Below are 12,778 nucleotides of genomic sequence, written 5' to 3'. Positions count from 1 at the left end.
TTGCCAGACATCAAGTCATAGGCTCTTAACCTGAGTGTGCTGACAAGAATTTGGTAGTAATAGTAGCATACACCTGAAAAGTCCTTCTGAAAAATGCAATCAGTACCAGTTCTAACGACTCTGTGGAAGGACAGATCACCCTCTTTGTCACCAAGGTTATAGACGATGATAAGCATAAGATGGGAGGGGGCAGGGGGAGAAGTCACAGTTCTGGAAAAAGGATGTTTTGGGTCATCTTCCCCCCGCCCCAGCATAAATTTGGAAACTGGCCCTGAACACAATCTCTCACCTACATCCAGAGGGATAAGAAGTTAGTAAAGCATCTGCTCTCTGTGTGCCATTCCTGGTTCACTTGTTCCAGGAATGATCCATGGTAGCAAAAATCATAGTGTATGTATTGTTTCATCCCAGGCAGGATAGTTCTGAGCTGAGTAGAACTGAATACAAAGAATTGATGGCATTGGTTGATCATTTTATTTTAGAATGGTGGCTGCACACTTGCTTGCTTTATAAGGATTAGAATCTTTATTTTAAAGGGTTTAGATGTTACATATATAAAGAAAAGGCATATATAAACAGTACAAATCTGCAACTGGTGCTTGTGTTACCATCCTCTTATGTGTTGACATGGGAGGAACTTCAGTTACAGCAAAGCCGTTACAGACACTAGATAGGACGTCATATTCCTTTTCCATTTGGAGGAGTGAATACTTGTTTCTAATACAGAAATAAATGCTCTACTGCACCTGCAAAACAGTGCCTGTCTTCTTGGATAAGGCAATCTCAACTATAAGATATAAGAACTGTAGATATAAGAACAAACTCAATCTTGTTGAGATTGAGCAATCTCAACTGCAGATATAAGAACAAAACCTTCAGTAGGAGGAGAAAACAAAAATGTGCAAGCTGAAATTGCTACAAAGGAGAGACAGCAGTTCCTTACCAACAGGGATGTCAATATGCAATGAGAGTGAGTCATTATGATGCAGCTCTGTGATTCAGACAATTCAAAGCCACTCGGGGATGTCAGACACCAACGTATTTTTGCTCTGTGTGAATCCACACAAAAAGTATACTCCAGCTCTTAACAGACTCCCACATCTCTAATAAATTTCTGATAAGCTTTTTTTAATTTTTTCTACATTTGTTACTGTGAATCTGGTTTTAGCCAACTTTTGATCCTTAGTAAAGTGACCATATTTGTTTCAGGTCATTCTTCATCAATAAAGCTAGAGGTACCACCTAGATAAATAGAACCATAGGCAATTCAGACAAGTATCCTAAAAATAAAGACTGGATAAGGACCAAAAAGAACCCCAACCTTTTTGCCTTTAAAGCTGAACAAGAAGAGGTCTTCCTCTGAGATGCAACAGAAGTCTAAAGCAACTGCTCTTCTTTCAAGTGAACAAATTAAGGACAGCATGAATGTTTTCCCTGCTCTCATATTTAAAATATGCTCACAATGCCCTGCAATTTATTTTGTGGCAGAACATGAACACGTAGACATGGACTAATCCCTTACTATTTCCTAATCTATTTTTATTAATAATTGCTTCAGGCAGCCTGTCCTGGGTTCAGCAGTAGCAGTCATTTTTTTCTCTTTCTTAGTAGCTGGTGTAGCGCTGTGTTTTTGACTTTCGGCCTGGGAACAGAGCTGATAACACTGATGTCTGGTCTGACCAAGGACTTTGTGAGTCTCATGCTCTGCCAGGGAGGAGGAGAAGCCGGGAGGAAGCAGAGACAGGACACCTGACCCAAACTAGCCAAAGAGGTATTCCATACCACATTCCATACATCCATGCCTGGGATGTAACTGGAAGTTACCCGGAAGGGCACTCTCTGCTCAGTCGGGCTCGTTTTGGCAAGTGGTATCATATTCTCTTCCCTTGTTATTTCTCTTATCATTATTATTATTGGTGGTAGCAGTAGTGATTTGTGTTATACCTTAGTTACTGGACTGTTCTTATCTCAACCTGTGGGAGTTACATTCTTTTGATTCTCTTTCCCATCCCTCCAGGACCAGGGAGAAGAAAGGTGGGGGGGGGGGGGGGGAGTGGACTACATGGCTACCTTGACGACAGGGTTTAAAGCACGACACAGCCTTTGAACAGAATGGATGTATAACAGATCAGCAGAGCTTAGGCACACAAGAAGATATAAAAAGTGATTTCTCATCATGTGCATTTCTAGTCTGCTCTCTAGTCATAATTGTACTCGCATGTTCCTTAACCTACAATAGCAGAAAGAAGAAAATTTCCCACAGCAACAACAGTAAGGTATAATTCTGCTACTGAGAAGAACAGTTAAAAAACCTATGGAAACTTATTTTCCTTCACTTGGGCCTCACATGCTCTTTATTCCTTTGTTGTTATAATTCTATCACACTGCAAAACCATGCTGAACTTTTACTTAAGCAAACTGAAACTGAGATGCAAAAATGGAGATGGCAAAAAAGTACTACTCTGACATACAGGGCACCATACCCCCAATCACTACCAAAACATACTTTTCAGAGAGAAGAGTACAAAACGCAGGAAGAAAAATTTTTGTGCCCATGGTTGTTGTTTTGTTTGTTTGTTTGTAAAGATAAATTGTATCTGTTTTACTTGGAACTTAGAAAACATTCTCCAAATAGAAAACATCAAAACATGTATTTGTGCTATTTGGCAAAGCTGTAAGAAACAGGAAGTTTTTCAGGATAGTGCACTTCTCATCAGGCAGAATGTTCCTGTTTCTTCTAATAACTTAACACAGACCATTTAAGCTAATACCACTATTACAGTTAAATCCTTCACGCTAATTAGCTGGAATAATCATATTGGAAGATACAATGTAACATCTAATTGTTCTGTAGATCTAAACCAATTTGGGTATACAATTTGCGTAAAATGCATTATCACTTAATCACATAACAATCTAGCTCGTAGTTTTCGACTCTAGGTCTGAAAGCTGAAGAGGACTGCTTATTATATTGTTGCAAAAACATATCCAGTATTTTTCTGCTTATTTACATGGAATATTCTGTAATTAATACACACACATCCGCAGACACACACACACACCCACCCCCACTTTCATCCACAGCACTCACCAAATCTTACATTATAAAACAGAATACAGACCACTGGTCATGCCTAAGTCACACACCAAACCTTACTGAGGTCAAGCCACAGAGATAGATACCTCAAACTTTGGAGGACCAACATAAAAAGCAGGACTGTAAGTGATTTTCAAGCACAATTAGAATTTACTAATAAGAGCTGCACTGTTTCCTGGTAAGAGCTAATATGGTAGAAATTCAGCAAGGTTCTCAGAATGTGAAATTTGCCACCCCTTCATTGTTTACTGCTTGTCATAATCAGTGTTTCTGATTAATCTTACAATTTTGTTTCACAGGCAGACTATATATTTACTCAACACTTACTTCATCTTTGTCTAGTGATTTACTGATCTTGGATACCATACACAAAGTATATTAGCATATAATTAGTAATTATAACATAACATTAGTAATATTAGCATATAATATTTCCTGAATAATCAATGAAGATTAATGTAAGTGCTTTTAGGGGAGTCGCCACAGTATCAGAGAAGAGCTGCCCAGAGCTATTTGCAACTGGCCATGTTCTTCGTTGTTCATTCTCTAGGAGTGGTTTGAATCACTCTTTCTTTTCCTGTTGTGTGGTGACCTACACTGCCTCTCCCTGTTGCTGCTCTGTAAAGTTGTTAGTAAGAGAAGGATTTCCTAACCACTATTACTTTAGCATTTTAGAACTGCAGGTTTGCTACCTCCACCTCACTGGCTAAGCAGTGATTGTGTTATTTGGGGTCTAGGGTGAAGCAAGAGCCTAAGTTGGTGAACTGGTCAGACCTGAGAGAACCAATGGATACAATGATAGTTGGTAAATGCAATGAAGAAACTGTAACATATATCAAGTATCACATCAGTCCCAGTGACTGAGATATACTACTAATAGGCTGTAACAGCTGTATAATAATTCTTTTTTTTTGCCTTTGTCACCTCAAGACCGTAAGTCTATGTTTATTTTTAAACAGCAAATATAACTGGAAAAGCTGTAGGTATGCCGGAAACTTTCTAAGGAACCACCTCTCCTTACAGTGAAGGCCTGCACATTAACTCAGCAAAACTGAAGAATGTAGTTTGAACTCTTAGCGCACATCTTTTGGAGCCCACTAAGCTTCAAACAAGCTTGAAGTCTGTTTCTGAAGATCTAACTCAAGATGATGTGACCATAAATATGACTCATTCATACGAATATTTTTCATGTTAACAAAGAATAACTGGTTACTGGGATATAGCTGGATTGAACTAAAGAAGAAAAACTGACAGAATTCCCCAATTCAAACTTTGCAGCTCCCTTTCTCTCACCAGATACGTCAAATATTCTGTTTAGAATTGCAGAAGTTTGGGTATACAATCTTTCGAGTTTTCATCCTGCTGTACCTATGAGGGAGTTTTAATCTCAACAATTCCTTCCCTTTCTCATCTCCTCAGATAGCAAATCAACTATTGTTAAAAAACAGCATACAACACAATTGCTTCTTTCTTCAACAGTAACAGAGACCTGGCACATGGAATTGAGGATAAATTAAAATTCATATAATGGAAGCTTTTACAGTCAGCAGCTTATTGTTAAAAATGTTGTAATAAATGTCTATTTATTATGTTTAAAGTAATAATAATTACTTTAAACTTACCAAACCTTTCTTTAAGAGTAGTCCACAATAAGATCATCTATTTCAAAAGGCTTTAGGAAAAACTGCTGCAACAGAAAATATTTATTTATATAATATGTATGAAAACAGCAGCACAGATATCTTGCAAGGTGACATTAAACATGCTGGTACAGACACCAGAGTAGCACACCACTTCATATGGATCATTCTCATACCCTCATGGAAGAAAGTTAAAGATGGTGGTTATTCCCTGAAAACTCACGTGTCAGAAGGTCTAATTATCTACTTCTTGCTTAGAAATAAGAAGCATTATGCTAAAATCTTGAATCCTCACTAGACAGTACTGCAAAAGGCTTGCTTCCCTTTGAGCCGACTGACAGAAGCAATCCTAAAATACAAAGAAAACCTTTTGACTGTCGAGAAATACATGTATATTCTTCAGATCGTTTAGAGAAGCGAATTTAAGCAACAGACTTCCTGAAATCTGTAGCAAATGGGAACTGATAAATAATCAAAGCCATCTTTTACATCAGAAGTATCAGTCCACTCTCAGTCAGGAGTGCAATGATTCCTGCCGGTGGTTCTCCTGCCACGTATGTACCTGCTATAGTGTCAAGGTGCCTCCAGAACCCACGCATCGGGTAAACGGCCAGAGATGAGAAAGCAAAATATTCCTTGGTTTTATTTACCATTTATTCTCAGAAAAGTTTATTTTTACACACGCTCCGAGGCCCCGAGGGCTGTGCGCCTCAGCCGGCCCCTGCCGCTCTCCCCGGGGGTCTCAAGAGAGGACTCTCACCAGGGACAGGCAGAGGCAGCCGCCCTATGCGTGTATGCTCGTACGCGTGCCCGCGCCTGCCCGCTCGTCCCACTCGCCATCGCTTCAGGGTCAGAGCCAGCTCCTGCGGGACAAGGAATCCCCTCACCGCGCCCCGCCCTGCCCTCCGTGCGCCGCCGGGCGGGGCGGAGCGGAGGGCTCGCTCTCTCTCCCCACTCAACACCTCACCGCGCCCCGCGCCCGCAGGGCTCCTGCTGAAGGCACGCGGCTCCCGCCCCTGGCGCGAGCCCTCTCAGTCCTGCTCCACCCCATCGCCCCCGCTCGCGCCTCCTCCCGCGTGAGCTGGGCTATCGCGTGGACAGGCGTGCCGGACGGGCCGCTGCGCCTGCGCGCTTCGCGTCGCGTGCTCCCGGCGTGCACGGCGGCGGTGTCATGGCGGCTCCCTGGGGCGGGTTCCCACGCATGGATTGAGGGAGCGCCGGCAGCGCCTGTCAGTCAGCGCGGGGGTCGCGAGCCGGCGGGACCATGTTCGCCTTGGAGATCGCCTTGCTGAGGGGCTTCCTCAGCGAGGCCGAGTCCCTGGAGTGGAAGCAGGGCGAAGTCGCGGCAGCAGGTGAGGGGAGGTCTCGGCCCGGCGCGGAGGAGGTGCTCGGATGTTGTGTGTGACCGTCGCTGTTGGTGTCCGGAACCACCAGCGTCTCCGTCAGCCCCAGGCTGAGCTGGGGTAGTGGCTGCGGCTCCCTTCATCCGTGCCCGCTCCGGGGGCAGTTGTGTCCCTCTTCCACCCGCTCTCGCGGCCGCTTGCCGGGCTCTGGGGCTCTCCCGCCGGAGCCCCTGGGCTCGTTAGCCTGGAGGAGCGGCCCCTGCGGCGTGGCTCTCCTCAGAGTTTTTCGGCCGCTGCCTACCTGTCCGACCGGATTTCAGGTGGAGAGGCTGCGTCTGCAGCAGGCCCCCGCCGCTCCTCGAGTCAGGCTGTTCATGACAATGTGCCCTCCGACTGCCTCATGACCTTCGAGAGAAGGGCTGCCCAGCTGTTTGAATCTGGCAGTGATGTGAAACTAGCTCTTGTAGTAAAACACGAGGAGAAAAAGTCTGCCATGAGCTACTTGTTCTATATTTTAGTAGTCGGTGTTGCTTGAGGAAACAATGAAGAGTAGTTGCTTGAGGACACTTAATTTGGTTGTTACTGACCCAGCTTTCCATCAGGGGAGCACAGCAGTTTTTAAAATGTAACATTTGTCACAAAAAGGTACTTCCATATTTCAGACAGGCTAGGAATACAGTTGTGCTCAAGTGATGGTATTTAAAACATTTAGAGGTTGTAGTGTATTGAAAGACATGTTTATCCATACCCAAGCACTTAGGGAATTTTGGAAAAGAACTGTATAGAGCTGCTCAGCTGTTTCTTTACGCTGCTTCTTGTTTAATCTTAATCATTGTACTGTCCAGGAATGTCAGGTGATGTGACTAACTTGTCAGATCTACCTTACCTTTTCACTGAAAGTTGGTGAAAGGTATCTTGCAGTAGAGAGAGAAAATGGTGGGCTTGGTGATTCTTAGTTACCACTTACATGGGCCCTTCCTACTGATGATCTGGAAACTAAGTTTAAAGACTGTGACCTTCAGTTTGTATGGTGTCTTATAGAAACACAGAACCAAATGCAGACTTTATGTGCTTACAGTTATGTTACGGTGTTACTGGAAAGAGAAAACCTCAATATTCTTTATTAATATCCTCACAGCCAATAGTTATTCCACCAGCTACAGTCTTGCCTGTAGGGATAAATATAATCCAATATAAAGAAGCTGTCATTTGCTGAAAGAAAGTCTCTCCAAAGCGTAGATTGGACCAGAATTCTTGTTATTTCTGTTCTCTGTGAGAGCATGATGTCAGCGGGGCTGCAGGACAATTACTATTCTTTTGCATATGCCTTTCCAGGTACAGCGTACAGCTTTTGGTAAATGATCTAGCACCTAAATGATCTCTTACATCATTCAGCTGATTGTTTTTGTAAAGAACAACAGTAAATTTTGGCCAGCAGCCTGGTTAGCAGGTCCAGACTGGTTAGAATGAATGTGTGTCTATCACCTATTCCTACCAAGTCATCCATTGCTGCTATTGAAGTTGGTTCTGTGCTCTGTTGTCCTGTATGCCTGAAGTTTGGAATACTTGTTTTAGCTGAGTGGGCTTGGCACTGGTATTTGGTTCACTCACTTGCAGAGCTGCTACTTGTGTGGATTTAATGCTTGGTGCTAGCTCTGGTACTAATATTAGTGTAGATGTGGTAATGTCCTGGGTTCAGCAGTAGCAGTCATTTTTTCTTCTTCTTAGTAGCTGGTGCAGCACTGTGTTTTTGACTTTCGGCCTGGGAACAGAGCTGATAACACCGATGTTTTTAGTTACTGCTCATGTGTTTAGTCTGACCAAGGACTTTGAGTCTCATGCTCTGCCAGGGAGGAGGGGAAGCCGGGAGGAAGCAGGGACAGGACACCTGACCCAAAGTAGCCAAAGAGGTATTCCATACCACAGCGTGTCATGCCCAGGGTGTAAACTGAGTGTTAACCGGAAGGGCTAGTTCATTGCTGGGTCGGGCTAGGTATCAGTCGGCAGGTGGTATCATATTCTTTTCCCTTGTTATTTCCCTTATCATTATTATTATTGGTGGTAGCAGTAGTGATTTGTGTTATACCTTAGTTACTGGACTGTTCTTATCTCAACCCATGGGAGTTACATTCTTTTGTTTCTCCTCCCAGTCTCTCTGGGAGCGGGGGGGAGGAAGGCTGGGGGGAGTAAGCGAGGACTGCGTGGCTGATTTACGACCGAGCTTAAACCATGACAGGTAACGCTGAGTACATGGGAGCTGCAGCCCCCAGCTGGCATCACAGATTAATATTAAGGCACCTATCCTATGCAAACTTCTGCATTTCCTCAGCTGCTCATCATCTGCATCAGCTTTAACTGCATCAGCTAGTTAAAACCACTTTGTACATTTACATGGATTGCAGCTGTTATGTAGGCAGATACTGAGTTTGCTTAATAATAGCAGGTTTAGCATGATGAAGTTGTTCTAACAGCTGCTGGATTGATTGCACGATAGCATGTCTGAAGAAAGAAGGGAAGATACATTCTGTAAACAAAATTGTAGCCTGGGTCAAGAATCTGATGGCTTTGATGCTTCTTAGGAACTAAATGTATAGTATTTCATGACTTCTGCTTGTCTTGAAAGGCTTCAGTGGAGAAACATTTATAGATCTTAATCCACTAGATCTAAATCTAGTTATTCCTAAGAATCTGATTCCATATACAGACTTCTCATTGAGATAGTAAACTTATCATAGGAAAATAATTATTTTATAAAGAGAAAATCAGATTGCCCATTCTTTGTGTATATTCTAAGCATTTAAAGGAAGGACTGAGTAGTTTCTGCAGTTTTATATGAGAATGTATTCACTGAATCCGGCAAATATTGAACCATTTTTATTTGTTGCATTTCCCCAGAAGGGTTTTATAGTCTGTAAAATTACTGTCTTATCTGTAGGACTTTACTGGAACACACTCATAAAATATTTTGTAGGAAGAAAACAATCTTGTGATAACTGAAGCTGTTTTCAGTAACTGTAGTGTACATGCTTGAAAGGCGATCCATGTATTTCCCCTGAAATTTCAATGCAGGTTTGTTTTACATTAATCTGGCAGTTTGTATTTCGCTGTAACATTAATACAAGTCCTGTAAAATTTTGGATAAAGTGATGCTGCTACTCCTGTTCTTTAGTTTCAGTGCAACTTCTTCTGCATTGTGAATGAAGTTTCATTCCTTGAAAGGGAAGTGGTATGTGTTGTGGTTTGATTAGGCCTTGTAAGACAGTTCACACTGATTTGTTTCTTTTTTTTTTTTTCTGTTTTCCTTCAGAAAGTGGATCATTATTACAACTGATTTTGGATGGGAAATACGAGGCACTATTTTCAAATTCAGCTATCCAGAATGTTTTCAGTGCATCATCTGTGGCAGAAGAGAACATCGACAGTTACTTGGAGAAACAGATTCTAGCATACCTGGACTGTTCTGCAGAGGTTGATAACGTGGAAAGGTGGAAATAATTATTTATTATATGCAAGACTAATAAAGGCCATGTTTGATTTCTAGAAAAAGCTTTTTTAAGGGGAAAAAAAAAAAAAAAATAACGTGACATAATTCTGTCCAAACCAGAAAACTGATTTCTTGGGTTGTTCCCCTATATCTTGGGACGTCTCTTCATTATCACAGTTTCTTTCACTGGATACTATTGTGATATGGGGGTTTCCTGAACACACTAGCTTTATTTACATAGATTACCTTTGTAGCTGCTGGTATAAGGAAGTCAACGAATAAATTCATGTTGCCATGTGTCGTCAAACAATTTATTAACAGTTTTCTCTCTGCAGTGTTGCATTACATTTACGTGACTACTTAAAGTACCATGTAATGTTACTGTCTGATCAATGCCTGTGTTTCCAAGTCTGATTCATAGTAAGATTCTTCTGTTCTTCTTAATGTAAAATGAGTAAGGTATTACTGAGATGCTATTCATTGATCATTTTCTTCACAAGACTTTCTCTGATAGGTTCTCTAAATTGCACTGCAGGTGCTAATTCTTGCTGTTAATGAGTCTGACTTCAGTGTTTATGGTTTCCTGCATAAATAATGAACAGATTGAAATCTATCATGCTAGGGATGGTAGAAGCAGAAAACTATATGTGTTTATATGCATTTGTTTATTTTAAAAGGTGAGGGAGGGTGGGAAAAAATTTTGCCAAAAGAAAAGCAAAAGATAAGAGAAGATAAAGTTAAAAAGAATATAAGAAGAAGGTCAGTTATTGCCAGTAAGTGTGGCAAAGTGCACGTGCCTGACAGACATAAACCCAAGAGTTTTTGCTAAAGTATCAGAGAGAAACAAATAGTTGGCACCTCTAAAATATTGAGTTGAGTTTTGGTAGTGATCATAATGTGTCAAAAGTTTATCTTCTAGTGTGGCATATAATGCAATGCCCTCCTTTTTTTTCTCCGTTGGAATGTTCAGAGGTTGCTCCTGTGTATTTTGTCTCTAGGTGGTTGTTTTTTGGTTTTGTTAGGTTTTTGGGTTGTTTTTTTTTTATTACTTTGTTGTGCTGTTGCTGTTAAATATTAGCTGTAGTTTAGATGATAACAGAGTCTGTAGAAGTTTTCTAATATTTCTAAATTCTGTCATCTTGCAGTAGTTTATTCTGAATAATGTGGCAAGGAAAGAACCATTGATCAGGGCTTGAAACAGACTCAGTCCTCATCTTAATCATTGCTTGAGATATATGTTGCTGTTTGAAGTATGTGATGCTGCCTTTATGAACCATTCAGCTTCTTAAAAATAATCATAATCCATATTGCATTCAGTAGTATTTTATACATATCCTGTTATGGTGATGTGTCATCTTCTCCTGCTCTCCTGTGAGCTTTTAGTGACCTGTATGCCATTTACAGGACTCTACTGCTGCTGTCCTGCTGCAGAGAGCAAAAGAATTTGTTCCTCTGGTGCTCGTGCTTCAGCTCTTTGGTCTGAGGTTTTTCTTGTTCCCTCAGCAATTTTTGGCAGCATTAGAAGCCCCCTTACCAGAAGATATGGAGGCAGATCTGCAATATTTAGCCTTTCAGAAGCAGACAGTTTTTTGTTTTATGAAGTTTTATTCAGAATGAAAGCATGTAGTCTTCAAAATATATCAGTGTCTGCCAGAAACATTTTTTATCAAGTGAATTTTTCAAGCTCCATTAATAATACTGTAAGAAGCTTTGAATTAGTGCTGAAGGAAGTTGTGACTTTCTCTTGGTAGAAAAACTTGTACTGAAAGATCGTTTCCTATTTTAGATAGGCACTGCTAATAGCACCTAAATCTGTACCATGTTTGTTAGTTTCCAGTGACTTTCTAGGTTAAAATATGTTACATAGTTATTTTTCCTACTTACAGACCCTATGCCCTGTGACTGTCTTACAGCAGGAATTAATGCAACTTTTGCATTCTGACCTTCCATTGCCTATTGTGAAAATGTTTTTGTCTATATGGGTAAAGTGTCATTTTCTTTTTATACTGAATAATTCAGAGGAATTGCAGTAAACCTCTTGAGTTCTAGCTCAGAAAATTCCCAAAGACACTGGTTTTGTAACTTCTAGTAGACAGTGTAAGTTCAAATACATGCTTTTGTTGCCTGAAAGGAAAGATGTAATTATGGAAATTAAAAAACTCAATGGGAGATGAATTAAATCGGAAACAGGAAGTTGGATAATGTTAATCTTTTAGCACAATACAACCACAGTATGAAGTTCAGTTTTATAATAGTTTTAAAAGAACTCTTAAGGAGTTCTATTTCTGAAGTTAAAACTGGGCAGCTTGAGGGCAAAATAGCTCAAAATTCGAATCTAGATTGTAATTTCTTTGAACATAGCCTGTAACTTTTTCCACTTTCAAATCCGTAACTCTAGGAGGAAAATATTTAACAGTATTTTAAAATCTGCTGCAACTTTTTCTATCATTTAACTGCTTCCCTTCTTCCCTGCCCAGACATTTTGCACTATGGCACTTCTAAACTTGATGGCTTAAAAAGTTACAAAAAGTCTCAAAGCATTCATTGTTGAATAGGAGATATTTTTTTTTTTTTTTTTATTTTTCCGTGCTATTGCTGCTTGTTTCAATGGTTAACATTATTCTACAGAAAAATGTAGCCTTGCAGCTAAATTTTTAATCAGCAAATTATAGAGGATGAAGCAATAGTGTATGTGTTAACCATATAGAGGGAGAAAGCCTTTTTGTTTTTTTCTAACTCCATGTGAAGGAGGTGCATTCATTGCCTCATTCTGAAGGCTGTGAAATAATGTGCAGGACACAATAAAAAAGATAGAATAGTTGTGGAGAGCTTGTTTCAAAAGATCTTTATGTTTGATTCCAGAAGCTAAAGGAACAAAAAAATGAGCACTAACACTTATTTTTATTGGCTGTGCATTTCCTACTTTTACCTTATTCAACATAAAAACAACTACCAGACTTTCCAAAACCAATCCATACAATAAAGCTTGCTATGATTTCCCAACCTGACCACTGAATGGTAAGATGAGAGCATCTGATGGTTGGTTAACTGATATGCCATATATATTGAAAAACAAAAATGGAAAAATTCTTGCTGTTTCTCAGCTTGCATTGATGTATACAAGTTGACTGTTCAGTGTCCAGTTTTGTTTTGCTTTCTCTTCTGTAATTTTTTGACTTTGCTAAGAAGAAAATGTTTCCCAGAGAGGTAACCT

General features: G+C 40.5%; 1 protein-coding gene across 1 annotated transcript in view; it reads left to right on the top strand.

The window, feature by feature from the left end:
* Positions 1–5,990: 5,990 nt before the first annotated feature.
* The window catches only part of TTC27 (tetratricopeptide repeat domain 27), a gene marked incomplete at its 3' end in the record, with an annotated part of 120,567 nt that continues 113,779 nt past the window's right edge, over positions 5,991–12,778 (top strand). Inside the window, exons 1-2 of the mRNA XM_080614541.1 lie at positions 5,991–6,089; positions 9,388–9,565. Coding sequence (XP_080470667.1) covers positions 6,002–6,089; positions 9,388–9,565 — 266 coding nt within the window. The 5' untranslated portion in view covers positions 5,991–6,001. The remainder of the gene's footprint in view (positions 6,090–9,387; positions 9,566–12,778) is intronic.

The sequence above is a fragment of the Psittacula echo genome (genome assembly GCF_963264785.1).
Source record: "Psittacula echo genome assembly, chromosome: 4".
NCBI classification, from domain to species: Eukaryota; Metazoa; Chordata; class Aves; order Psittaciformes; family Psittacidae; genus Psittacula; species Psittacula echo.
Note: the sequence above shows the minus strand (reverse complement) of the source record. Positions and strands in the feature narration are given on the sequence as shown.